This window comes from Pyrgilauda ruficollis, unplaced genomic scaffold (assembly GCF_017590135.1).
Source record: "Pyrgilauda ruficollis isolate IOZ18807 unplaced genomic scaffold, ASM1759013v1 scaffold35, whole genome shotgun sequence".
Taxonomy (NCBI): Eukaryota; Metazoa; Chordata; class Aves; order Passeriformes; family Passeridae; genus Pyrgilauda; species Pyrgilauda ruficollis.
The window spans coordinates 1,347,084-1,374,143 of record NW_024524934.1 but is presented as its reverse complement, the minus strand read 5'-3'; the positions used below and the strand labels follow the sequence as shown (position 1 = coordinate 1,374,143).

Here is a 27,060-nt window from a genome sequence, read left to right as displayed (position 1 = left end):
TCTATATGTGTATGGACCCTCTTGCATTTCTTTTAAAATACTCATCTTTTTTTCCTGTGGCCTTGAAAGCAGCACCCATAAGTCTGCCTTGTTTGTCAGGTTTGAGGCTGCAATGAGCCTCAGCTATAGTGACACACTGGAGAGAAAAATAATGGTAAAGCAAACACACCTTAGCAAAAGCCCTGCCTGTTTATATGGATGTGCATGTATTCCTGCTCAGGTGAGATCCAAGTTCTGGGAAGGGTGATTTAAAGGTATGCACTTCTATCTACCTTGTTCTTCTCCAAAAGTTAGGTTGCCCATAAGAGTCACTAGATCCTAAACCTTGATTTTTACTGATCATCTTCTCCCCTCCAGTTTTAAGTGAGGAGTAAATCTTCCTGGTAACTGTGGAGTCAAGATACATTAAAGCACAGTTATGAACTGGGATATCACTGAGAGCAGCAACTTTTTTCTGATTCCAAAATGTATTCTGTGCTTTGGCTCCTGCATGAATAAAGAGTGAATCTGACATGTGAGAAGGCAGATAACCATTAGTGTGTGTCAGTGAACCTCCTGTTGATGCCTAGGGTGTTCTAGTTTTCTTGATTTGTCATCCATCTGCTGAGGAGTAAATGACTCTTGAAAAACCCAAGCAAAACCTGCTCTGCTAAGGCTCCATGATACCAGGCTGCTACTGCAGTAGCTGCGCTGCAGTCCCAGGCTTCCAGGGATCTTCTTTGTTTGAGACTTGGATGTTCATTTTATGTAGACTTCCATCAGTGGCATTGATGGCTGAGGGAGCTCTTTTCTCTCCCTCTACATCAAGGCACCTGAAGATCTGGAAAAAATACTTCTTTTTTTTATCTGGAAAAAATTCTTCTTTTTTTTTTTTTTTTTTTTTTTTTTTCCTCTGTCATTAATGTTTTTTCTCAGCTGGATCCATCCTCTGATGTAGATTGTTGTCCCACTGCTCAAAAACGTGTGCTGTCATCGTGGAGGGCAGAATCAGGCAAGCATGAAAAGGAGAAGTGTCTCTGCTTGCACTTTAGTGTTACCATGGTTGTGAGGCTGTGGGCACCTAAACCAGTTTAAGGTGGGACTGGCCCAGTCCTTCTTTCTCGTGCTCATCTAACATGATGATGAGTCAGTCTGGGGAATCAAACTGGTCAAAACCTTTTCCTGGCATGGGTTGTTGGTTAGATGTGATAGGAAGTTGCTCCTGAGTCATCTAACCATGGCCATAGGAGTAATCTGAGGACTCAAAACACTTTGTCAAGTGTTGATCAGTCTGAGTTGTAGTCTCAGAAAAAGAAATGGAAAGAGAATCCAGGCTGGAACTTCTGAAAAAGTTGCAGAAAATGGAGGAATCAGACTTGTGAACTTGTATGAAAATCATTTTAAGAGATCTGCAAGGGGACTACACCAAGTTCATGCTGAGTCTTGCAATCCAAAGCGCTATCAAAGCCAGCCCTCTCTGAAAAAATGTCTGAAAACCACTAGTAAGCAGATACAAAATATAGATTCCACATCTGCAGTAGCTGCTATGACAGTATTAGCAGAACTACTACAACACCTCCTCATTATACATATTGGTACCTAGGCAGGCATTGCTACAAGGAAATGAAGTTCCTGATTTCCAAAAGACTTAAGGTAACAGTTTTTGGGGTTTTTTCTGGGGTTTGTAACCTCAGCTCTTAGGATTTCCATACATGTGGGATGAAGCCTGGAATGCAGGTGGCACAGCAATTCTCTGTCAGCTGGGATCCTCTGCACAGTGTGTTTGATTAGAAATCGTGTCTGTTAGGTTTGGTGCCCGACTGACCCAGTGGCCTCCTGTGAATCCCTTCTACCCTGCTTTATTTCTCTCCTCTGCAGACTAGAAGAGTACAATAATTGTTGTCTATCTCCCTGCAGCCGAACACAACTCCGTGTGACACACAGCTTGTAAGGACCTTTGTGAGCCCAGGCTGAATTTCTGCTGTTATCAAATCAGACAGCTTCCTTTCATTGCTATATGAGTCATTGGAGGACCTTGCCTTAGATCTGCTGGAGCATTTGAGACGTGTGATTTCGTAGCTGCTGGACGGAAGGCACTAACACAGAGTGACTCATTGCTCCCCTTGGGGACAAGAGGTTTATGCAGTCAACTGGAAATCATATTTTGTATGCAGATAGACCGCTTCATGGTGGAGAATCCCAAAGAATCTTACCAACACCGACTCCCCAACATAGATGTCAGCAGCTGTAGTGAGTTCTACAGGAGCAGTGGGTTATTACACACCTGACTGGGAAGGGCACAGGTGTGAAAGGCTAATGGAAATGACTTTTTCAAAGGCTGAGAAGGAAAAAAAACCCATGAGATAGTACTGAAAAATGTTTTCCTTTATATTGCTCAATTCAATTCCTACATCTTATGTGACATACAACACACCTGGTGGATCCTGATATTTTTCTGTCCCTGGGTCATCTAGACCCATGCAGGGCTGGGGCAGAGGATGTGTGGTGTCCTTGAACCAGAGGGAACTGTCAGTCTGCTGCAGACTCAAGGGCTCACTTGTCTGCTCAGGCTGCAGAGAGTCACGTTCATAGCCATGGAAATTAGTGGTTTAACATGCAGCACTGGCAGCCACATAAACAAAGGTTTGACCGAGATTCAGGCTGCTTTGGGAGTGGAATGAAATTCCTTTTTTTGACAGATAGTTTGCTGTTGCCATGGTTATGGAACTTTCTGCACTTCTGGTCTCTTCCCCACCCCTCTGGGTACTTTCCTTCGACTGATGCCAGGATTTCCATGAATCTTCTTTTGGTCTTTACACTGAGCCTTGGACTTATTAGCCTATGTCACAAGACCCTTACCCTGCAGGTCCAACTGGGCGTGCCTGCATACAGCTTGTCCCATTCTCCAGCATGCCAGCAAGGGCCTGCCTCTCAGTCTGGTTCTCCAAACAGCCACTCTCTTTCATTACTCTTTAAAGTGATGCCATGGCCTTTTCATTTTTCCATTTGCAAGTAAGCAAAACTAGCTGTACAAAACCAGCTTTGATTATTTTCCATCCTCTTCCCTGGGCAAGGCAGGAAGCTAACAGGCCTGGCATTGTCCCTTAGCAGCCTCCCTGTCTGCACTCAGAAGTTCCTCAGCTCAATCCAGTTTTTTCTCTTGATTTTTCCTTCCTGCTCTGTTGAACACAGTGTTTTAGCAGAAAGAGTAAATATCTCAATAGTTTGTACATTACTAGAGAGCAGCAAATGTCACCTGATCCATAAGGATATGGCTGCTTTGGCCAGGATCTCTAAGTTCCTAGTGCAGTTCTTGAAAATCATGATTTAGATCTGGTGTGTATTTTATTTCTTAGCACAAGTATGTCAAACAGCTCCTGTTTGCCACCTCATCAGTGCATCTGATGCTATTGGTGATTACACTGGATATTACTTCTGCAAACATCACTTCAGTGACCTGTTTCCAAATTCCTGAGTTAAAAAACACTTAAAATAATAATTCACACTAGTAGCCAGAGATGGGGGTGTTCCTTATTTGCATGACAACAGAACAGACAGAAGAGTTTGGCTGTCAGAACACATCACCCTAGGAAAATGTTATCAGTCCCCTTACTGCATTTTCAAAGTATGATCCCAAGAGGCTGAAACTGCATCTTCAAAAAGTCTGTGTCCCACCCTTGAACAACAGCTGAAAAATATCCTTCTCTGCTGCCTCTCAGAAAGCATGAGAAATTATGTCCCTTTTCTGCTTTTGTGCTTGAAAAAGCTGGTGCTGCTATTACAGTGTCTTGGGGTGGATGGTCACTATCCTCAGGGATGAATTGAAAGATGTGTACACGAAGTTAAATGTTTCTCATGAAGCAAATACAAATTGGTGAAAAGTATCTCTAAATCCTGTGAAGACCTGTAAATGGGAAAATGGGAGGAGAGAGCAGGACAAAGGAATTCGTGCCATTTGGAAGTGATATCTTTTTTTAATGGATTCAGAATCTGAGCCAGCCTCTAACAAATCAATTGAAAAAATACCTGCTCCTGCGAGCAGAAGATAGACCTTGTAATGATGAACCTCACTTAGCCATTGTGTAAAACGCTGCAGTGTGTGCTCGGAGGCAGTGCTGGATGGTTTGCTTACCTAGCTGCATCCCCACCTGTGCCAAGGTGAGGCCTCAGCCCATAAAACCCAGGCAGCTCTGCAGGCACAGGTCGAGGCTCCCCTACAAGCGCCTATCAATCACCTACACGGGCGTCCCGAGTGACAATGTCAGTACTGGCGCTGTTGTCCTCTGCCACCACACCCCAATTTTGCTGCCTTTTCCTCATCACTGCAGCTCCAGCGCAGGGATTCCTTACAGCACAAGGTGAAGGAAGGGATGGAAACGGTGCTTTCAGCTGTGCTCTTGGGTCTGTCTTGGTGAGGATGCTTCCAGCTTTAATAAGCCAGACGATCAAAGCCTTTGTGTAAATCCTGCCATCAGGAGAACGGCTGTACTGCTGCACTGACAGCACAGCACAGCTCCCCCAAACCCTGCTTTTCTCAGCTGCGAGCTCCTCACACCCAGATCATCTCCCTCCAGCCCAACACGGGACAGCAACTGGTGCCGGGGAGAGAGAAACCGCTCAGTCATTTTCTTTTCCAGTCAGACAGGTATTTAATACACATAGGAGTGATCTGGGGACAAGTTTTTTCAGCCTTCAAAATCATATTTCTTTTCTTTCCATTTTTCTGAAAATGCTTATCAGAGGCACCTGAGAGCCAGCGCAGCTGCTTGACAAGGTCTTTACGATTAATTTGCAAGATCATGCCTTTAGCAAAGGCAAATAGAAAGTGTTAACGAGTTGACAAGCACACTCTCTCGTATAGCAAGCAGCGCTGCCAGCCGCAATGTAACTGCAGGGAGGAGAGAGCAGGGTGGTGGCAGAAGACCTTGAAAAAAATTTCTTTGTTCAAACCGGTTACAAAGGCTCCTGCTTCCCTAACACACCAAATCCGAGATGGTCGAGGGAGGCAACGGATTCAGTAGAAATTAGACTTAGTACTGATGCAGGGCAGCGTGTTGCTATCGGGGTTTCAAGGATGAGTCGTTGGGGTGGAAAGAAATTTTTTTTTTTAACCGAGGAGAGTCGAAACAAAAAAGGAGTATTTGCTGGGCATGTGGCTCCTGTAGCGCTGCGGTTCCAGATTCTGACCCGACGGCTGCAAATGAGGGTCTTGCCAGCGTTTCTACCCTCTGACACTGCCATTTGCAACAAGATACTCAAAATGTGCAAATTTGTCCCATTTTACTTGAGCCGGAACATATACACACACCCCCCCAAAAAAAATCCTGCTTGTGAAAGAAAGGAACAAGACCAGATTTCAAGAATAACTCAGACAAGCAAGTGAATATTTTCTTTCATGCCTTGCTCTTTTGCATTTACTGAATTTGTTCCACCTGAATGTAGAAACAGCTGCATCAGCAACAGTACTGAGGCTGGAACCTTATTAATATTTATGCCTGGCAAGCAGAGCACACAGGAATCAAAATGCTTTCCCATCATTGGTTCAGGGACCCCAGTGTCCATTCAACATCTTGCCACGTTTGGGACCAGGCAAGTGGATTTATTAGAGAGCAGATCAATTTCTCATCAACACTCTCACCCAGTACTAGACAAACTGCCCTTTGCCTCTTCTTACCTGCTCTTTGCTTCTCATCATCTAGTAATTTCCTAATTAGAGAAACCATTTTTCATCTCTGTCTCTCTTTTGCATTTCTGTACTTTATATTCCCACATATTATATATTCTTGAAGACTTTATAAATGTCCAAGCGGTGCAGTTGGGCTATGTTACAGCCAGGGGTTTTATTGGGAGCAAGGGTAATGAGGGTCACAGTACACAGCTGTGGCCACAGCCAGCCCTGTCCTTTCCCAACAGCTCCAGACACTGACACAGACTGCAAGCAACCTGTACACAAAACCATGAAGACACATGGAAACGGAGATACTCAACAAAATTTTGTTTGGGAGCAAGGGTAATGAGGGTCACAGTACACAGCTGTGGCCACTGCCAGCCCTGTCCTTTCCCAACAGCTGGCACGGGTGGCTCCAGACACTGACACAGACTGCAAGCAACTTGTACACAAAACCATGAAGACACATGAAAATGGAGATACTCAACAAAATTTTGTTCGCAAAATGTTCCTTCTTCACCTGCACCACCCTGAGTTCCTCTCAAATGTAAACAGGCTCCTCCCAGCCATGCCTGACTGACCCTCTCTGAGTTACAATGATTCACGCTGAGGAGCAAAATATTGGTTTGTCCTAAATGACCTAACGAGCCATCCTAGATGTCCAGCTTCGTCTGTGGTCTAAGACCTCAGCTCATGAGAGTCCAAACTTTAATTTTTGTATAATGCAGCATCCTTTCCCTCAATACACAGCAGGTCTAGGTTCTTCTCTTGGGGGTTTGGGCATAACTTCAAGGTCTGTAAGGAATTTCCATCCTTCTGAGAGGAGCCACAGACAAGGAGAGGGATCTCCATGAAATATGATGCTGAGCCATGGGACAGGTCCAAGTTTCTTTTTAGAAAAAATGTTCTAATGACCCACAAACTATGCTGCAGCACATCCCACAAAAGCACAAATTTCCATTATAAATTAAAATTACTAAGTCTTTCCTTTGGGCTTTTGTTAGGTGGCTTTTGCAACCTTCTGCATCTAGCAAGGAAACCAGGACTTTCTTTAGTCAGTGCCCACTTTAATAGCGTAAGACAGAGGCTCTGACGGTGATCACACCCAACCTTGTAGTGGGAGGATGGGAACCGTAAAAGAGAGTGTGGAGAGGACACGTTGGATAAAACTGGGTTCATCCTCTGGGTTTCATTAAAAGAACTCTTGACTGTGATTGTCTTATTCCTCCCCTCTAATATCGAGAACGACTGTGAACAACCTTGCAAGCTGGCATTTCATCCGCCCTGCCGCCGTTTCCTCAGTCCCCTACCCACAGTGCTTTTACACCCTGCGAAATCAGCCTGGCAAGTGAAAATGTTGCAGGCTCTTTTTTTGTTGTTCCTTTTTTTTCTTTTTTTTTTCTTTTTTTTTTTTTTTTTGTGTGCAGCTCGTTTCTGCCGGGCGGGGGGGCGGTTGCCGGGGAGATGGGGATGGAGGAGCCCAGCCAGGGCTGGCCCCGGGGCTGGGGCAGGGGCTGCGCTGACAGACACAGCAGTGTGAGGCAGATCCAGAGAGGGGGGAGAGAGGCAAGGGCAGCCAGCAGCTGAACACTTCATTTCCCTGCAAGTAATTCACAACAAGCTGTGCCGAACCTTGGAGGAACCCTCCGTCCCAAACACTCACCTTAGAATTAAAATGGACTTTGTCTGGAGTCTCCCGAAGTGATTTGAACGGCTGGCATTCACCTCTAAAGAGTCTGGTCTAGGGGCTGCAGAAAAGCTAGACCTGAGTTTCCTCTCTCATTCCTCTGAAAAACAGATATTTATTTTAAAGATAAACATTTCACCTATTTTATTTTTCTTACATTCTCAACAGGTTCTATACAGCAGATAGACTTGAATCCCCCCTGCTTCGAAGAGGTGTATTAGTTTATTCTAAGGCAAAGCTGTTGGGGTGGGTTTCTTTCCTCCACTGTTAATAATCTGTTTTCCTTGAATTGGATTTTAAAATGGCTTCCTTTGAAACCTCAAGCTGTTAGGAATGAGCTTAGCGTAGGTATGGAGGATGTGTAAAATCAGCTACTCTGCTTCACACCAAAATGTCAGTGACTCTCCTCGTAAAAAACTAATCTGCAGGGTACAACATGCAGGAACTTGGAAATAATAGTAGCAGAGTCACAGTACCTGTATTTTGCACCAGCTCTGCTGTCACCGAGTTGTGCTGTGACAGGGTTTTCAGGAGCACACCCGCCACAGCCATGGGAAAGGCTGGCATTACTTTGAATCATTACCTGAAGCGGTCAGTGGTCCCCTGGAGCTGCTAATCTGCAAGCTATTCTTGAACAAATAATTATAGATGAGGATGTTGATTATGCAGTTAGCATGCCACAAAAAAATGTTCGCTTGGAATTACAGCTACACATTGTTTGTGTAGTCAACCAAATAATTAAATTGTTCCTGGCTTAGGCCAGTAAAAACAGATTTCACAGGGACTGCAAATGATCGGATTCATTTTTCTCAAAATCACTACTGAAGAGACAAACGTGAGGCTGTATTTTCTAGCATGCCTTTTGGAGATGGGATGCCTTCTCACCGTGAGGCAAACAAAAGAAAGGTGTGGATGCGTTGGCATATCAATCAGAGGAAACCGGGTTGTGCTGAAGATTGCCTTGGAAGAAGGTAAAATCAGATCTGGAGTAATCCATAGGCAAGGTTATTGATCTGCATAAACCAGGTTAGAGAGATTAGGGACATCAGCACGTGTACAGAACAAAGGAGGGAGAAAGAAGAAGGAATATGTTGAAGAAATATGTGTTGAAAATGGTGATGTGCTTTAATCTGCACCTCTAGAGTAGCTGAGGTATAGAACAGATGAAGTAGCCTACATCTAGTGGGTCACTAAAACGGGGTGTAGTGGAGCCCCGCCCGGCGCTGGCTGCGGGCAGCCTGCCTGGGCAATCCGTGGCTCGGAGCAGTCTCCCGAGGGAGCCGCACCCTCCCTCCGCTGCACACGCACACCGAGACCGTGGTGAGAATCAGGCGATGCCGAGGAGGAGCCGCCACGCCGGGCTGACCGCCCCGAAGGGCACCGGGCACGGCGGGAACCGTGCCGCCCTGCCCGTGCTCTTCCTCCCCGCGACCTCCTCCTCCTCCGGCGGCGCGGGCGAGTGCCGTGCCCTGCCCGCTGCCGCGGCCCCCGCCTGCCCTCCCCGCCACCGCTGTCATGCCCGCGGTGACATACCGGGCTGCTCGAAAATAAAGTGAGGGACCAGAAACCATCTCTGGGGACCACATGTTCAACCCTCTCCTGCTCCCCCCCTTCCTTTCTTCATCCCTCAGCATCTGTAAATCCGCAACGAAGCGACGAAGAGAGAGACCCGCTTGCTGCAGAGATGAGGGACCCACCCCCCTCAAGCCCCGGCCCTGTGCAGCAGCCCCCGCGCTATTGTCTGCTTGCTGCTGGCTGCGGCCGGACGGGGGACAGGGGGAGCAGGGCGCTTGGCTGGAGAGCGGCTCCTGGCTCAGCTTCGGACCGAATCCGACCTTTTTAGGCATAGAAAGAGAAGCCGAACTCGGCACCGAGGCGAGGCAGGCGGGCACTGCTCGAAGGCAGGCAGAGCTGGCAGGCAGGATCACCGCACAGCCCCTGATGGAGGGGAGCCCACCAGCGTCGTGCCGAGCGTGGATAAACCGGGTCAGGGCGCGGGGCTCCTGACCGCCGGTGCGGACTTGTGCGGGAAGACGGGCGGCAGCCACGGGCGCCTGGTGATGCCGGCGGGTGCACGGTGCCTCCACGGGGGAGGGAGTCTCCCGCCGGCACCGTGTGAACGGAGACACCGGCGGGGGGGGCGGGGGCAGCCGCGGGGTTCCCCCTCCCACGCCCCGACGGCAACGCCCGCTGCTGCGGCAGAGAAGGCTGCGCTTCACGGGGAACAAAAGGCTGCGGCGGCGGCGGCCGCGGGAGGGCGAAGGGTGGGACGGCGGCCGCAGGGATGTTCCGCGGTTCACACGTGGGCGGCCCGGCTCGGCCGCCCCACCGCGGCGCTCGGCGCCTTTGTCCCCGCTGTCAGCGCCCAGCCGGGGCGGCGGCGGCGCGCCCCGACCGCTCCCGCCGGCCACGCCCCGACCACGCCCCCCGCACCCGGCCACGCCCCCCGCGCGGGACACAATGCCCGGGCCCGCCCCACCCCCGCGCGCTCATTGGCTCCGCGCTGTTCCCGCATGACGTCACCGCGGGGCGGGGCGCAGCGCCCGATTTAAGGGGCGGCGAGGGGCGCGGCCGCCGCAGCGGCGAGTGCGGGAGCGGGCGGAGCAGGCGGTGAAGGCGGCAGGAGTAGCGGGGCGGCACCTTCAGACACCGGCACCATGCGTGAGATCGTGCACATCCAAGCCGGGCAGTGCGGCAACCAGATTGGCGCCAAGGTACGGACCGGCGAGCCGCTCGTCTGCCCGGGACTCCGCGCGTGGGGCGGTGCCCGCTCAGCCGGGCTCCGCGTGTCCCGGGGAGAGTGCTGCCGGGAGGGAGAGACCGCGACTTCCCGCTACCGAGCACCGCTGGGCTCGCCCGTCCCTGGGAGGGGGGTCCACGCGGGACGGTTCCCGGGTGTTCCACCTTAGGGGGAAGCGCGGTAGGGCTTCCGCGCCGCGGATGCGGCACGCCTTGGGGAAGAAAGGCAGGGCGGGGGCATCAGCTGCTGTCCGTCAGCCCCTCGCGGGCTGCAGGGGTCCCGGCGGGCGGGGGAAGGGGCGCCGAGGCGCTGCCACACCCCTCCCGTCGGTGGGGGGTGTGCGGGGCGCGGTAGCGGTTCGGTCTGCCCGGGGGCCGCACCCACGCGCGGCGAATCCCCGCGCGCCACGTGGCGGGGATTTGGCCAGGGGGCGAGAGGGGGGCGTGGCGGAACTGACCACCCTTCTGTCCCCTCAGTTCTGGGAGGTCATCAGCGATGAGCACGGCATCGACCCCACGGGCAGCTACCACGGGGACAGCGACCTGCAGCTGGAGAGGATCAATGTCTACTACAATGAAGCCACCGGTAACGCCCCTCTGCAATGAGCTTCCCGGGGGAGGGGGCATGGGGTGCGCAGGCAGGGGTCCCCCAGCCCTCCCCGCAGTGGGTGACGCCCCAGCACAGCTTAAATGGCTGCTTTGTTTTCCCATCCCTGGATCTTTCCAAATTCCCACACTCTCCATGCCCTCAGCAGCAAATCATGGGGAAGCGGATGGGAGCACAGCAGGGCTCCTGTGACAGTGGCTGCCTGCTGCAGGGCTGTAACGCTGCTGCTGGTTCCCCCCACAGGTAACAAGTACGTCCCCCGTGCCATCCTTGTGGACCTGGAACCCGGCACCATGGACTCCGTACGCTCCGGTCCCTTTGGACAGATCTTCCGTCCCGACAACTTTGTCTTTGGTGAGTGACTGTGGTGTGGAGGAGTTCCCAGAACTCCACACGCAGAAAAGGCTTGGAGCGAGCATGCCAGTGACCCTGGGGAACCCCTGGGAATGCCCATAGCAGAGTGGGGATGGAAGAGAGGGGAGGAGCCCAGAGGGAAGAAGGGGCAGTGGCATCGCCTGTGTTTGTCCCTGGGGCGCTAACGTGGCACCCGGCTTGTGGTGTGCCCCACAGGTCAGAGCGGGGCCGGCAACAACTGGGCCAAGGGGCACTACACGGAAGGCGCTGAGCTGGTGGACTCTGTGCTGGACGTGGTGAGGAAGGAGTCGGAGAGCTGCGACTGCCTCCAGGGCTTCCAGCTGACCCACTCGCTGGGCGGAGGCACGGGCTCCGGCATGGGCACCCTCCTGATCAGCAAGATCCGCGAGGAGTACCCCGACCGCATCATGAACACCTTCAGCGTGATGCCCTCGCCCAAGGTGTCGGACACGGTGGTGGAGCCCTACAACGCCACCCTCTCAGTGCACCAGCTGGTGGAGAACACGGACGAGACCTACTGCATCGACAACGAGGCCCTGTATGACATTTGCTTCCGCACCCTGAAGCTGACCACTCCCACCTACGGGGACCTCAACCACCTGGTGTCGGCCACCATGAGCGGCGTGACCACCTGCCTTCGCTTCCCCGGCCAGCTGAACGCCGACCTGCGCAAGCTGGCGGTCAACATGGTGCCTTTCCCGCGGCTGCACTTCTTCATGCCGGGCTTCGCCCCGCTGACCAGCCGCGGCAGCCAGCAGTACCGCGCCCTGACGGTGCCCGAGCTGACGCAGCAGATGTTCGACTCCAAGAACATGATGGCCGCCTGCGACCCCCGCCACGGCCGCTACCTGACGGTGGCCGCCATCTTCCGGGGCCGCATGTCCATGAAAGAGGTGGACGAGCAGATGCTCAACGTGCAGAACAAGAACAGCAGCTACTTTGTGGAGTGGATCCCCAACAACGTCAAGACGGCCGTCTGCGACATCCCCCCGCGCGGCCTCAAGATGTCGGCCACCTTCATCGGCAACAGCACGGCCATCCAGGAGCTCTTCAAGAGGATCTCGGAGCAGTTCACGGCCATGTTCCGGCGCAAGGCCTTCTTGCACTGGTACACCGGCGAGGGCATGGATGAAATGGAGTTCACGGAGGCCGAGAGCAACATGAACGACCTGGTCTCTGAATACCAGCAATACCAGGATGCCACTGCTGATGAGCAGGGCGAGTTTGAAGAGGAAGGAGAGGAGGATGAGGCGTAAAGTTGAGATGGGTAGGAGTTAAGTATAGTCTGAGCAGGCAAGTATTCATTGAGAGAAGGAATCTGTGCAGTTGTGCTGAAGCATGCATTTTTTAATTTGGTGCTCTCCACTGTTGCTTCTGTCAGCAGTTTTGTATCCTTGACTGTCCAATGTAACAGTAGTTGCAAAATACTTCAGAGTCTTCTGTTGAAATGGTTAACTTCTCAAACATAAAGGCTTTTTGTGTCCTAAACTGTCTCCTCTACTTTATTTCTCTCTAGATTAAGCAAGTAATTCTTGTGTAGTTTTCTGTAGCTTTGCTTCTCAGTTTATTCCTGAACCTCAGTGAAAGGTTAAGCTCAATAAATCAAGAATTCTCAGGCTGTGAATTTAGCAGCACATGGAAGCTGTAGTAGCTCAGCTAAAGATGCTAGGTAATTTATATGAACTCCTGTGTTTAACAGCCTACCTAATTGTTGAGGCAAAAGCTGCTTTATCTGATAAAAACAAGTCGCTGCACTTGAATTGTGCAATTCCTCTCTATGGACATACATGGTGGAGAGGTCAGAGAGAAGGTATTGAATTCCACATTACAGGCTGTCAAAACTGATTTGACAGGATAGCTGCAGGCTTCCCTTCTGCCATTCAGCAGCTTATTTAACTTGTTCCAGGGACTATAGTACAGGCATATGGGTAGCTGACTGGGATTTGATTTGATGCTGAGCTCGCTTATCTTCCCCTCAACTCTTCTCTCTAAATACAAAAATTCTATGCAGAGAAGCATAGGTTTGTACTAGTAGGCAACTTGAGAGCTCAAGTAAAAACCCAGGCTTTTTGTCTTCAAGAATAAAATTTGTGTTTCCCAAAAATAGCCACTAACCTGCCCTTAACTGTGAAGCGATTGATTCTACAGGGCAATCAATTCCCTTTAGGAGATAGGAGGTGATGGGCAGATTTCTAGGCTCAAAGGTACCATATGGTACCCAAGCATACCATTGGTCACCTGTACATCCCCTGACAACAGCTATCCCCAAGTTACATGTTTACAGAGCAATTGTTTGCTCCTGGTCCCCGCAGCAGGAGATGAGCCTCTACCCAGGCAGGGCAGAGCAGTGCAGCTGCACCCTGCTGTGCATCTTTGCAGAGGTAAGTGTTGTTTCTTTACAGTAAGGGAGGGAGGATTGGTGTTCCTATGTTCTTAGAGGATGCAAGAACCTTGAATGAATCTACAATGTTGATAACAGCACTTAGCAAAGTTTCGTAGCTCCTAATCCTCCCACAGAGCAAGAGTGAAATCCCTCCTGGAGTTTAGCAGTTGCATATTGGGATATGTAAGCTTAGTCCTTAGTTCATCCAAACACCACTCATAGGAGCACTACAAAAATGTGTTGCTAAGAGAACTGCCACCAATGTTACAATTATTGCAGTCCTTACTGCTCTGAAAGAGCTGGTATTCACGTGTGTGCAGCCTCTATTGTGATCCTTTGCTGAAATGCTTGCAAGGCATTACTGGAATAAAGAATTAAAAGGGAGCTGCTGTGCATAACTAATATCTTGCCTGTTTTGAGTCCTCTGCCTGTGGGCACTGCTCTGAATATACACTGTTGTTTGCTGATGGGCCTGGCTACGCTGGTATGTGCAGGACAACAGGCACTTGCTAAAGCATTTCTCTCATCTGTAGGTTTGGTTTCTGCTGTACAGAGGAGTGAGAAGCTCTTAAGCTGCCTGGACTGTCAGTAAACAAATACATCCATGTATACCTGCAACAGTACCTGTATTTCTTAACACTTGAGCCATTCCAGGATTAAACATTAGACAAATTGAGGCTGTTTTGGTAACTGAGTTAATACATGCTGCCTCAGGCCCTTTGAGGAAATAACACTGTATCTGGTTGCCACAGTAACCTTGCCTTGAAATTACCTAGCTGGGTTACACTTGAAACTGTTGATCGTATAGCTTTGAGTCAGCAAATGAACACAGTTTAGTTTTGCTAAAAGAGAAGACCTTGGTCTTTGATAGTAAGGATCTTCCTTTCTGCTGTGATACTGTAGCAGTTTTCACTAGTATTCAGCATGTCTAGCATCTAATTCTTAGTGTAATTACACTCTGTCTCTAGATAATCCTTAAATATAGCTACCCAAGTGACACATTTCACTACAGCTCCCTTACTAGAAAGTAGGGCACCATCCTACATGGTTTGATGTTTGTAGTCTGGCTTTTTTTTTCCCTCTCCCTAGCAGAAAACCCACAAATAGAAATACTCTACAAAGAAAGATGTCCTTTCATAAATTCAACATGTCTTATTTGCCAATCATAATCATTAAAAATTAAAAATCCATCCATCATTTCAGTAGGAGTTGAAAAATGTAGAAAAGGGGGATACTGAAAGATTTGAAGGGAAGGTTCAAAGCTTGGTAGGAGCAGTAAGTCAAATATAAGGGAGGTTGAGTCTCTTTCTGGGTCTGGGACTGCAGTACCTATTTTTGTCTATCTTTGATCTTTAGCTGTATTTATTGCCCAGGAGACCTTTCATTGTAAAAACTAGAACTGACTGCTATATGCCAAACAACAAAGAGGTGTCTTCACAGGTCTTTGTGTTGCAGTTTTTCTGTTTCACAAAGAAAGCAGAACCACTGGAAGGATTTCAGATGAGGTTATCTGACTGCCTTAACCTCTCCTGGGTGAAGATTTACATTTGTGCATGTAATGAACGATGCATTTAAGGCTAAAGGTCTTGCATGAGGCACCCTGTTTGGAAGAAATGGGGATAGATAATGCAAATTTAGTGGTCTGCAGATTAAGGCATGTATAATGACTGATTTGTGTTGAGATGTAAGTTAATAGTATAAAGCAATCTATTCTCATTTCAATAGATCAGTTGTGGCCTGAAGGGGAAGCATTCTCCTCTGTTGACAATTAGAGCTGATGGTGTTGGGGAAGGGAACAATCTCTTTATTTTTTTTTAAATTCCCTTTTGTTAAATGTGTGGAATTTTTAAGCAGGTTAATAGAGTGTCTTGACCAAGGAAACCAATCAGTGCTCGACTGCTGTGAAGTGCAAGAGGGTAAAGGAAAATAAGGTTGTAAAAACCACAAGGCAGCATGCAGGTTTAATTTAAATAGACATGGCAGGAGTCATGGTAGCACTGGGGCACCCTCTCTCCTAATTTCTCTTCCCTGGTTATTTCTCAAACCTCAGTCTAAACCATTGTAGCAACAGTGTTGTGGAAATATAATCCAGTATGTGGTCTGATATTTCAAAACTTGTAATGGGATTGTAAGCTGACATCTGTTTTCCAACAGATGTTTTCCAGTCTTTCAAGTGGGAGCAGCAATAATTCTCCTCTTCCCAAGATACATGAAGAGTGTATATAAATCAAAAATTGGGTTGCATTAAGTATAAAATGGCATGACATGATAGACTAAGAATCAAACCAGAGGCCCATTCTGTTGACAGGTGTCTCCTTCCAGAAGGTATGAGGTGATGAACAGAATAAAGCAAAGTAGCAATAGGATTTAAAACCTGAAGAAAGAAGATAATCCAGATGTTTGGGTTTTCTCTCCAGTGAATTCACTGCAAAAACAGCACAAACCTTTAATCTGTACAGGGAAATCTGCTCATGGATGATGATATCATGTGCTACATAGCACAAAAGTGTGTGGTGCTGGTAGGTTTTTCTAGATATGCAAGTTCTATGGGCTTAAAGAAAGCGTGATGGACTAACAGAGTCCTTATGGGATGGTGCTGCCATGCACAACTGCACAGCACAGCTCTGGTGCCTGGAGCAGCTCTGGCGAAGTGGTGCAAGAGGGACAAGTTTTCTTGTGTCACTTAAAAAAGTTGGAGCATCTAACAATACTCCCTGCATTAGAAAGAGTTCTCCTCTTGTTTCCTTTGTCCTTTGCCCTCCCTGTAATCCCCATAGCCAAGTTATGTGTAAGATCAGGATGAAACCCAGTAATGGCTTTCAGTAGGGCAAGTTACATGGTTGTTCCACTAAAATCACTTTCCAAATACCCCCCTCTCTCCCACCCAAAAGAACCCAAACCCAACCCCCCACATCTCATTGTTTTTTTTGGGTTTTTTTTTTTTTTTGTTTTTTTTTGTTTGTTTTTTTTTGGTTTTTTTTTTTTTGTTTTTTTTTGTTTGTTTTTTTTTTAAGAAGGGCTGTTAATCTGTATTAGATTCTGCTTCACAGTGGGAGGTGCTTTAATTACTGCTTTCTGTTTAAAGAAGCCTAATATTTTTCTTTGCTATAGTAGCTGTGAGGAGGTAAAATCTTCTCTGGAGAAATCATGTGATGATCCCCTATTATTTGATACACAACTTTGCTCCCAAAGGATATTATTTTCCTTTTCCTCTCCACATCAAAGCATAATGAACAAATATGTTTCAGAAATGGTAGCCTGCACAGGAGTTATAGGTAACATTATTCCTCCAAACCTGTTCATTGTAGGGAAGGCACTGTTTTTTTGCTTACAAATAATCCCTTTCTCAGTCTTCCCATTTGCTTTTTCAGCTGCTTCTACATTTCCACAGAACAAAGCTTGTGACACTTTTAATGCTTTATATGTGCCTGGGGTAATCTGAGTAAAGGTTATTTTTCTCCCCCTTTCTTCAGCTAAAAATAAAACTTTACAGACAAGGAGCTGATTTTGTATGTGACTTAAAAAGAAAAAAAAAACCTTCAGAGAATTTTTCACCTTCCAATCTAAAATCCATTCATACTAAGCACCTGCCTTTTGGTACTTCAGCAACCACCTGTTCTGATCTGTTTGTTATTAAAATGGGAAAGAGCAGACAATTTGTTCTCAGATACTCCCATTTAAATGGGTCTTATCTTTAGCTTGCCTACAAGAAAATTCAAAATCAAAGCATTTGGTCACAGGAAAGTGCCTTAGGACATGATGCATTTTGGAAAAAGACATTTCTTGGCCCTGAGTCTCCTGGACAGTTGTCCAGCTGGAGGCCTCTGAGCAATGGAAAGCAAGGCAGAGGGAGGGTGTGGGGTTTGCTGTAAAATCCTGCCCATCCCCAGACATTCTGCCAGCAAAGGACACAACAAAGGATGCAAGTGACAACTCCTCTCCCTGGGAATTTTAACAAGAGATGAACTGTTTCCCTGCTCCTAGCTTCACTCCTATTTTCCGTATTTTATTTGTGAATCTGCCAGAAAGAAAAATTGTGTCTCTTTGAAGTGTATGTATAAGAAGGTTTTCTATTTACAGTATCTAGGCAAAAAAAAGAAAATTTAAGAGTAGGTCATTCCCTCCTCCCCACTCAAAGTCATTTTTCCCTTACAGACAGAATTCCATTTGTAAGGGAAGAAATGAAATTAACTCTGTTAAATTCTTGTTTATTACCATTTGATTCTTCTCGTGTAGAGATTTTCCAACTGGTCTCAATTTATCCATATGTCATCCTTTATAATCAGGTTATTTTTCTCTCTAGGCCTCCTTGGAAAACTTAAGGCATAGTTGAAAAGAAAAAAAGTTCAGTTTAAGCAGAATGTGAAAAAACCACACTTGCTCCAGAGTGGCTGAAGTGGTTACCCTGGCAGAAGCTGTGTAGCTTATTCAGTAAAAGGTTCTGTGTTGTTTTGCAGTGAAAAATGTTTTCACATTTTCCATGAATGTAATAGAAAGATACTGCCTGTCTCCATAGTGAATAATTAAACAGGGGTTTCAAGCAGAATTCAAATGGTCTCACAACAAGCTTTACAAACGCTTAATGAAATTCATGCACTGACTTCTTACAACATGTTTCTCTGCATCCAGCCTAGTACTGGCCTTATAATTAATAAATTAATTGTGTGGCTGCTTTTTTTGAAATTTCAGCCAAGAAATTTCCAGCTCCACCCTAGCAGGCAGGGATTAGAGATTTTATTGGCATGGAGAAAACTGCCACTTCCATAGGTGGGGCTGATTCGGTATCCTCTAGCTGCTAAAAAAGGATGGTCCTATTCCCCTTGCCCCTCTTCAGGTGTTACCTCTGTGTCATTTCCTCTACACGCTCCAGGGCATGTCTGACCTTTTCACCAGTCTTTTCCTTTTCCTTAGCTCCACAGTTAAGGACAGAAAATTGAGGGGGTGGAAGAAGGTTTCTCTTCAATTAGGTGGTGTGCCAGAGGGAGAACATGTGCAAAGAAGGAGGGAAATGTGGGCAGCTGGAAGCAGGAGAGAGCAAAACAAGGTATTTGGTTGATTCAGCCACCTACTGCAACATCACCCTAAACTCTCCTGCAGAGAACCCGGGCAATTTTAAACAATGTACATTGAATTCCACCACAAATTACTGCATCTCTTAGCAAGATGTAGTTCAGAGTTTGTCCAGTGTCAGTTTGAGTTACAAGTAACTATCACATTGCAAGAAAGTAAGGAGGCTAAGGAACAAAAGAAACAGTAACTAGCAGATCAAAATCTCTATCTGTACCTTGTTCTCAATGACGTGCAGGAAGTGAACTGCCCTGGAAAACATGATATCAGCATTTCATTCATATTGATGCTGGAATCTTAGTCATCTTTTGACTGTGGAGGACCCAGTTCATAGTATCCCTATCAGATATGTTTCATCTACTGAGCAATCTAAAAAAAGGTAGATGCAGCCTGGATGGGGGCAGGAGCCATCTGGCTGCTACCCCATCACATCTGGTGTGCCAAGAGGAAATAATGAGAGGCTGCATTGTTTTGCTTTTCTTCTCAGTAAATCACTGCCTGATGATGATCACCACATTTTCCCCTTTTTGGAATTGTTTTGTGACATGTGATCACGTTTATTATGGTAACTTTGGAAGCCAGAGAAGCGGGGTTCTGTTTGCTGTGTCCTGTACAAGCATATGCACAGAAATGCCTGACTCTCAGAGGTTATAATCTAAATTCACAAGAGGAACCATATGGTGTGGAAGAAATATTAGATTCACTGAGAAGCTGTTCTCCCCTCTAAAGGTGCATGGGTTATTTCAGAATTGACTGTGTCCCAAATTGCTCTGTAATGTGATTTTTCTCTCACACACTTATCCTCTCTCCTCTTTTGTTCTTGGCCAAACACACAGACCTTCAGGTATAATAAACAAAAGTTCAGAGGACTCTACAATGAAACTGCTTTTGCTCATTCATAAAAACATGCTCAGCGTTGTTGTATTTAATACATTGAGTTAAATGCCTGCAGTCAGTTGTAATATTGAAATATAAATAGATTTCCCTTTTAGATATTTTATTATTAGCATGAAAATCACTTTCCCAATCATTCCATCCTCCTGCTGGCAGAATATTCTTCTATCTTAATGCATATTGCAAATGATTAGGCATCATGTTCCAAAGGTGGCCTCATACAGTCCTCACCAGCTGGGAATGTCATAGTTACCAGGTAGAAGGCAAACAATAAGGTAACAGAGCCTACTCATTTGAGTACCAACAGAAAGACTCAAAAAGCCATGTAGTCTCTGATATACATATCTGAGCAACACATGATATCACCCATCACAAATGACTGAGAATAAAGCCGTGGGCAGACATTTTGTGTGCTTGAGAAGCTTTCCTGTGTGTACACTTGTGATTCTTTCTCAAACAATGGGAAATCACAGACAGACAGGAAAATGTTGTGGGATCCCTGTTGCCTCCCTTGTACATCCATCGCCAGGCTCCACCGTTGCCTTGGAAACTGGGTAGGCAGGGCTTGATGCAGGCAGGGAGGAGGCTGTGGCAGAGTTTCGGCTGCAGAGGGGCCCATGGGTGTTCCTGGGCACTTGCCCTGCCTTTGTATGAACGGGAGAATTTTGGCTTTCATTTGCAATTCTGACACCTTAGAACTTATAGAGCTATATTTAGAAAACCCAAACAAAGAGGGAACTCCCATATCTAAGTATCCTTGATGGCTAAGATTTGTTAAACTGTTTGCTATAATGAAAGGCTCTGAATTAACCTTCAAGTAGTTGACATTTAGTTCGGTTCACTGTGTGTTCATGGATGTTCAGCACTGCTGAAGATGAAGGAACTTGTACACATAAACACGTACTTCCCTTTAGGTACTCAGAACAAAACCTGGAGCTACATCCCCACCCTGAAAGAAACAGTGGGAATCTACAAAGAGACCAGTACTACAGTATCTAGAATTAGTTTCCTAATAAAAGAATTCTTAGTAGAATAACTCTAAAGGTGGTGACTGTGTGCATATGGGAAGAAGAAATCTCAGGGAGGTCCAGGTGTCTTCAAGAGAAGAATCATAATGCTTCAAGCCAAGACTTTGTGGATTGCCAGGAATATTCTGGCACCCAAAAAGCTCTTCAGTGTCTGTGTGGATCTCTCAGAGATGCCAGAGATGCAGTTGTGTTGCAGTCCCACCAGTAGTTAGAAGATGTAACTGCCTGCTGCTGCTCAATAGGTGGGTTATGCCTACAGCAAGTATAAATGCATATGCCTAAGTGGTGTGAACAATAACAAAGGCTGCCTGTGATTAAGTGTTGCTGAAATATGTCAAAGGAAAATACTGACGACAGCTGGGATATAAAGAACACAAACTCCTAAAGAATTTGGTGGAAACATCTCAGTGCCAGCACAGCCCTGAATATTTTGTGATTGCAAAAGCCACATGGAATAACACCACACTTAATTCCCTGTGTTGCAAAGCTTAAGCCAATCTGTGCTCATGACATTTCACAGCAGCTGAGGTTTCTGCACCAGGGAAGAAAATGAGCTACAGTTGATAAGAAAGTCAATTCACTGGAGCAAACTGAGAGCTACTGTTGAAAATACAGCCAAAGCACTTTTTCAAGGTCACAGCAGCCAAATTCCAGGCAAAGATAAGGTAGTTCTTTAGCCACTAGTAATTCCTGCTGTTGATGAAAAAAAAAAAAAAAAAAAGAGTGAAACTGGTGACATTATGCATTGATTTATATTGTGTTAAGCACAGCTAACCTGAGTATTATGTAGACAATTCTGATAATTCTGACTTTATTCTTCATAGTGGTAATGATTTCTCACATCAATTATTACCTCACCTTTGCAAAAATCTTCTTGTTTTGAAGGTGTTATAATTGCAATATAATGTTATACTGTAGTGAGAAACTGAGATGAATAAACTGTCAGTCTGGTGTTGCTGATCACACGCAGCCTCCCACTCCTTTCTTTCCCTTTCATACAACCACACAATTGTGGAGGTTGGACAGAACCTCTGGGATCATTTAGTCTAGTGCTTTATTGTGCCTGACAAGGTTAGCTAGAACAGGTAAATCAGGGTTGTCCCCACTAGGGTTTTGACTGTCTCCATGACTGGACACACCACAATCTCTCTGGACAACCTGTACCAGAGCAAAGCGGTTTGGGTTTTGTTTTTGGGGTTTTATGTTCAGATTTCTGTATTTCAGTCTGTGTCCACTGATATCATGTGATATCATGTGTTGCTCAGGCATGTCCACTGCCTCTCCTCCTGTCACTGCACACCTCTGAGAGGAGCCTGGCTCCATCTTTTTTACTGCTTCCCATCAAGTATTTATACACACTGATAAGAATCCCCTGAGCCTTCTCTAGGAAAATTGGTCTCAGCTCTCAGCCACTCTGTGTGACAGATGCTCCACTTCCTTAACTGCCTTCATGGCCTTTCATTGGACTCATTCCAAAATGGCCATCTCTCTCTTATATTAGGGTGCCCAGAATTGAATGTAAAACTCCAGATGTATCTCACCACAGCTTATCCCCTTCCATGACTCGCTGGTAACAATCCTCCTTAAACAAGGATACTGCTGGACAACCCTTGCTCTTAGGGCATGCTGCTCAGTCATGTTCAACTTGGTGTCCACCAGGACCTCCAGGCTGTTTTTGGCCAAGCTCCTTTCCATCTGGGTGGTCCTCAGCATGTACTGGTTCAGTGGTTTGTTCCTTTCCAGGTACAGGACTTTGCACTTCCCTTTGTTAAACTGCATGAGGTTCCTGTCAGCCATCCATTTCTCCATTTCTCCAGCCTACTGCGGTCACTCTGGATTGGCAGCACAATCCCCTGATGTGTCAGACCCTACTCCCAGTTTCTATCATCAGCAGACTTGCTGAGGGTGTGCTCTCTTGACGTTAAATTCACTAATGAAGCAGTTAAATGGTGTTGGCCAAGGATCAGCCACTGGAGTACAGCACCAGTGGTTGGCTTCAACATGAATTTCATGTTGCTGATGTCAAGCCCTTCAGCTTGGCAGCTCAGCCAGTTTTCACTTCATCTCACTGTCCATTTATCTAGGCCATACCTCATCAAATGGCCTACAAGGATGTTATAGGAGACAGTTCAAAAGCCTTCACAAAATAAACAATGTTAACTATGCTCAGCCCATTGATACTTGGCAAAGTTTTAGAGCTTGCATTATCAGGCTGTCCTCTTGGTGCTTTAATGTTGTGCTTAAGGTGAACTCTCTCCAGTTCCATTATGCTGACCACAAAGTACATTGTTTTGCATCCTCTTTACCAATTCCTTGCTTCATTGTGGGCTGTCATCTCCCTTCCCTGGTGCTAGTGTAAAGCTGTCCTCAACAGGGTGGCCAGATGGGTGGCAAAGCTAGTTTCACGTCTGAAAACAAATTAGAGCTGTGAATCAAGCACTGTTTTACAATCAAGTTCAATAGTTTCTGCACAATCAATTATAGACCCTGCTGAAATTTGTTTCAGATGTTCTCTCCTTGGCAGCAGTGCAGATACAGGTGCGTATCGCAGTTGGCTCAATCATATTCTCCTTGTTGTCTTGAACTGTCCCTCCTCCCTTGGTCGTCCACCATGTACTTTTCTCAGGGGTTTTTTTGGTTTTTTTTTTTTTTTTTTTTTTTTTTTTTTATGAGATCAAGCAGAGATGCTACTAGCAGGATTCAAAGGTTTTCAAAATGAGGTGTCTGGTAACACAGAAGATAATTTCGCTTTCAAAAAAGAAACACATTCTATTCCTGTGTGTGTTAAACTGATATCACTGCTGGACAACTCCCAGAAAAAGCCATTCTTTAGCAGCAGTATAAAATTTTATGCCAGTCCTCTGTGTTCCTGGAATGAGAGCCTCTTGTATTCACGTTTAACAGCACTATCTAAAACAGTTTTGTGCTTGAAACTGGCTGTGGGCTTTAACATCACCACCCAATCTCTGCTTGTTTCAGGTGCCTGAGCTACGGAAAAATTATGCTTGTGCTTCAAGCATATTGAAACATGATTAAGCATGCCTGAGGTAGAAACACAGGCTTGAGGGTACTAATAAAACATAGCAGTATGTGCTTTGCTGCTGTGGCCTAGTAGAGGCAAAGGAAGCAAGGGCACGAGTTCCAACAGGTGTGTAAAGAAGAGTTAGGCGGTTTTGTTTTCTTGTTCACTTTTTCACTCCAAGATAAGCCACGTCGTATCCGATCCCGGCCTTTCCCCCGACAGCTGAAGGGGAAGCTCCCCCGGCACCCCAAGCCAGCGGCGTTCCGCATGCGGAGAGGCCCGCAGCCTGCCCCTCCCAGCCCGGACCAGACCCGGACGCGGACGCGGAGCCAGACCGGGGCGCGGGAGACAATGCCTGGGCCCGCCCCGCGCCATTCCCGCCGCACGTCACCGCGGGGCGGAGCGCGGCGCCCGATTTAAGGGGCAGCGAGGGGCGCGGCCGCCGCAGCTGCGAGTGCGGGAGCGGCGGCGAAGGAGGCGGTAACAACAGCAGCAGCAGGGGCAGCTTCGGACACCGACACCATGCGTGAGATCGTGCACATCCAGGCCGGGCAGTGCGGCAACCAGATTGGCGCCAAGGTACGGACGGGCGCGGAAGCGGGGCGCTCCCGCAGGTCGCACCCCGCGGGTGGCGCGTCCCGAAATGAAAAGCTACCCGAGGTTTGCTGAGGCGTCGTGGCTCCTGCCCCTGTGCTCCCCCGCACCGTCCCTGCCGTTCTGAGCTGCCGCGGGGCTGGGCGGGGCAGGGATATGCCTGCGCTCCCGCCCGGCGTGCCGGCCTTCCCGCAGGCAGCCGCGGCCATCCCGCGCTGCCTCGCCCCTCTGCGGCCACGGCGCCAGCTGCCCAGGGAGGGAACGGGAGGTGTTTCAGTGCACTGAACGTGTGCAGGTGTTGTCGTCTTGTAGTGGCTACAGGGTCTTAAGCCAATGCTAGACAATGGGAGGACGTCAAATTGGTATAGCCAGAGATGGTTACCCTTTGGATTCAAGCTACAAAGGAGTTAACTTGCATTTCAGTGCTATGGCTGCTCGTCAGCCTCCTGCTAGTTCAGCTGCTGCGGCCAGCGAAGCCCTTGTGCACTGACTCACCTTCCCAGCCGGCAGCTGCTCTGCCATGCAAGGGAGTGGTCAGCGCCGCGGAATGCATGGGCTGCACCGGGGGTGTGTGATTGGCACTGGCCAGCTGTTTCCACTGGCACTGGAAATCGCTAATTGCCATTTGTCAAAAATTTCCTCTAGTTCTGGGAGGTCATCAGCGATGAGCATGGCATTGATCCCACGGGCAGCTACCACGGGGATAGTGAGCTGCAGCTGGAGAGGATCAACGTCTACTACAATGAGGCTGCTGGTAAGTGCCTGCTTGCTCAGATGTCCTCAAATAAATGGGGCAGCCATGACAGTTCATTGAGGCTGGAAATATCCCTGAACAAGAGCTGTCATCTGCCAGCGACTCCTCTAAGAGATCTTTGTTCTCAGAAAGGCTCTGATAACACGGTAGTCTTGATTGTGACAGTGCCTCTCCAGAGAAATGCAGGGAGGTGGAAGGGAGCACAGCAGGGCTCCTGTGACAGATGCCACTGCTGATGAGCAGGGCGAGTTTGAAGAGGAAGGAGAGGAGGATGAGGCTTAAGCCACCTGGTATCAAAGGAATTTCCATAAAGCAGGCATGCATCTGAATGACTTCTGATAGTGGTGGTGAAGCATGTTTTCTAGAAACTATGTACCCAGTTATCCTCTCAGCTTTTGTGACTTTGCCAGATTTCTCAATGTAACTGTTCTGAATCCTAATTCTTACAATGTTTTTTGTCCTTTAATATTAAGAGCACATAAAGGCATGTATTCAAGATCATGGCTTCTGTCTTTCTTAACACCTCTATTGGACAAAGAACAGCTATTTAGCCTGGGTGGCTACAAGTAAGTTCAAAGACATGTCAGAAAATCTTGCACTACAGTGGTATCCTCTGATCACTGAGGCTTATGTTCTGTTATTAAGACATATGCTTCTCATGCAAATATGTTTAATCTTTTTCTTACATGACTCAAACCTACCTATAACTCCATTGAAAATGGAAAGCCAACCAAAACTCCTAAACAAGGCAAAGGCTAAGCCACTCTGACTTGTTTTACAGTTCATGTCAGCGTAGGAAATTTTCCACTTCTCTGTTGAAGTCCTTTGCAAAACGCAGGTGTAAATTATGCTTTCCTTCTGGCATTAGAAGCAACCTTAAAAGAGGAAAAAAAACCCCACTGATTATACATTTTATTCTGTGAGTGTAGGTAATTAAAATGCTTGTTGCATTTTCCTTGCTCTTGGTCGCCCAGTAAGGAATTGTAGTAAATCTTATTTTAAGTGCTGTCCTTATGTATGCGGTTGGAATGTGAACCACAGCAACAGCTGGAACAGCAAGCATACTACTTGTCCCACTCTGGGGAGGATAAAATAAGCCTAAACCAAATTTTTGTGTCCTACACCCAGTTTCTAGGAAACTTTCGGGTGATCTTCAGAGAAGATAAGTTCCAAAACTTATGTAAGATGCATCTTTGAAAGGTATGTAAAGTACCTGAGCACTTTTGCCTCTTTCAGAGAACAGTAGTTGTGCCAGGCAGTGAATTGTAGAGTTCCTGTCATTACCCAAACATGGTTAGTATTTGTACTTTGTCTAATCTTTCTGCAAAAAGATGATCCAAAACTAAAACCATTCATCCATTAAAATAAAAATGGAAGTCAGAACTTCTCTGGCTATACCAAAAGCTTAGAAGTAGTACCTACCTGTAGTAGAATAAGGTTAAATTTTTATAATATGAATATGAGTTTGACATGCCTAAAATTCTACTTGCTGGCTTTTGCTTTCTGAGACAAAATTTATATATCAGGGATGTATACTTCTTTATATGGAGGTGGGAAATTCTTTAAATTGTTTTGTTCTACCACATACTAAGCAGTTCCTATAGAGCTGAAACCATTTTGACTGATACTATGTTGCCTTCATGTCAAAGTCCCACTATAGCAAGAGGGATCAGCCACCTTTTGGCAGTGGCAAGTGCTGTTTTGTTTTGGGAAAGAGCAGCAGCATCTGAACATACCCAGCTTTTCTAGTGGATCCATCTGAATTTCATGAAGTCTTTCCTTGAAAGATAAGCAGCACACAGATGCACAAACTAGAGCACTGTGTATGCTATTTCCTATTGAAGTCCATGTTCTGACTACTGTAATGCTACCAAACTCCAGCCATACCGTGCAAATGCTGAATTATGGCACACTCTTTCACCATGAGAGAAACCAGCAGCGTATCTGCACTATAATCAGAAGAAGCTTTTTCTACTTTACTACTAGATAAAAGTCAAGGTAAGAAAAACTGATGGTGGAAGCATGTGTTACTGAAAATGTACTGAATTTAGGCTTTTCTTTCTGCTTCACAATGGAAAATGGCATTTCCAATGCAGCCAGGGAAGAATAGGACCAGGTGCCCAAGCTTAAATTTCTGAGAACACCATTAGTCTGATTTCTTTTCTGACAAATAAGCATACAGGGGAGCACTTCAGGACAAAGATGTGCAAAGAATCACTGGCTTATGTTTTATTGGATGGTGTTTCCTCTTTGACTTGTCTTC

At 46.8% G+C, this 27,060-nt stretch overlaps 3 protein-coding genes across 4 annotated transcripts in view; 2 read left to right on the top strand and 1 right to left on the bottom strand.

Annotated features, from left to right (window-relative positions):
• Nucleotides 1-9,889: 9,889 nt before the first annotated feature.
• On the top strand, nucleotides 9,890-25,293 carry LOC121357765 (tubulin beta-2 chain). 2 transcript variants are annotated; one of them, XM_041475354.1, is made up of 5 exons: nucleotides 9,917-10,048; nucleotides 10,551-10,659; nucleotides 10,924-11,034; nucleotides 11,251-12,305; nucleotides 25,074-25,293. In XM_041475354.1, exons 1-5 carry the CDS (start codon nucleotides 9,992-9,994, stop codon nucleotides 25,077-25,079), a joined length of 1,338 nt encoding a protein of 445 aa, XP_041331288.1. In that variant the 5' UTR covers nucleotides 9,917-9,991; the 3' UTR covers nucleotides 25,080-25,293. The 2 variants fall into 2 exon arrangements, with proteins under 2 accessions (XP_041331287.1, XP_041331288.1); XM_041475353.1 differs by lacking the exon at nucleotides 25,074-25,293 and having other exon boundaries at nucleotides 9,890-10,048; nucleotides 11,251-12,543.
• Nucleotides 23,846-25,033, top strand: LOC121357832 (tubulin beta chain-like). Its single transcript, XM_041475488.1, has 2 exons — nucleotides 23,846-24,028; nucleotides 24,689-25,033. Exons 1-2 carry the CDS (start codon nucleotides 23,972-23,974, stop codon nucleotides 25,031-25,033), a joined length of 402 nt encoding a protein of 133 aa, XP_041331422.1. The 5' UTR covers nucleotides 23,846-23,971.
• Nucleotides 25,246-27,060, bottom strand: part of BPHL (biphenyl hydrolase like) — a 19,150-nt gene continuing 17,335 nt past the window's right edge. The window contains exon 8 of the mRNA XM_041475355.1: nucleotides 25,246-25,672. Coding sequence (XP_041331289.1) covers nucleotides 25,585-25,672 — 88 coding nt within the window. The 3' untranslated portion in view covers nucleotides 25,246-25,584. The remainder of the gene's footprint in view (nucleotides 25,673-27,060) is intronic.

Coding starts and splice junctions, on each gene's coding strand:
- LOC121357765 (XM_041475354.1), top strand. CDS start 9,992: ATGCGTGAGATCGTGCACATCCAAGCCGGGCAGTGCGGCAACCAGATT. Junction 10,049..10,550: donor GCAACCAGATTGGCGCCAAG/GTACGGACCGGC, acceptor CTGTCCCCTCAG/TTCTGGGAGGTCATCAGCGA. Junction 11,035..11,250: donor TCCCGACAACTTTGTCTTTG/GTGAGTGACTGT, acceptor TGTGCCCCACAG/GTCAGAGCGGGGCCGGCAAC.
- LOC121357832 (XM_041475488.1), top strand. CDS start 23,972: ATGCGTGAGATCGTGCACATCCAGGCCGGGCAGTGCGGCAACCAGATT. Junction 24,029..24,688: donor GCAACCAGATTGGCGCCAAG/GTACGGACGGGC, acceptor AATTTCCTCTAG/TTCTGGGAGGTCATCAGCGA.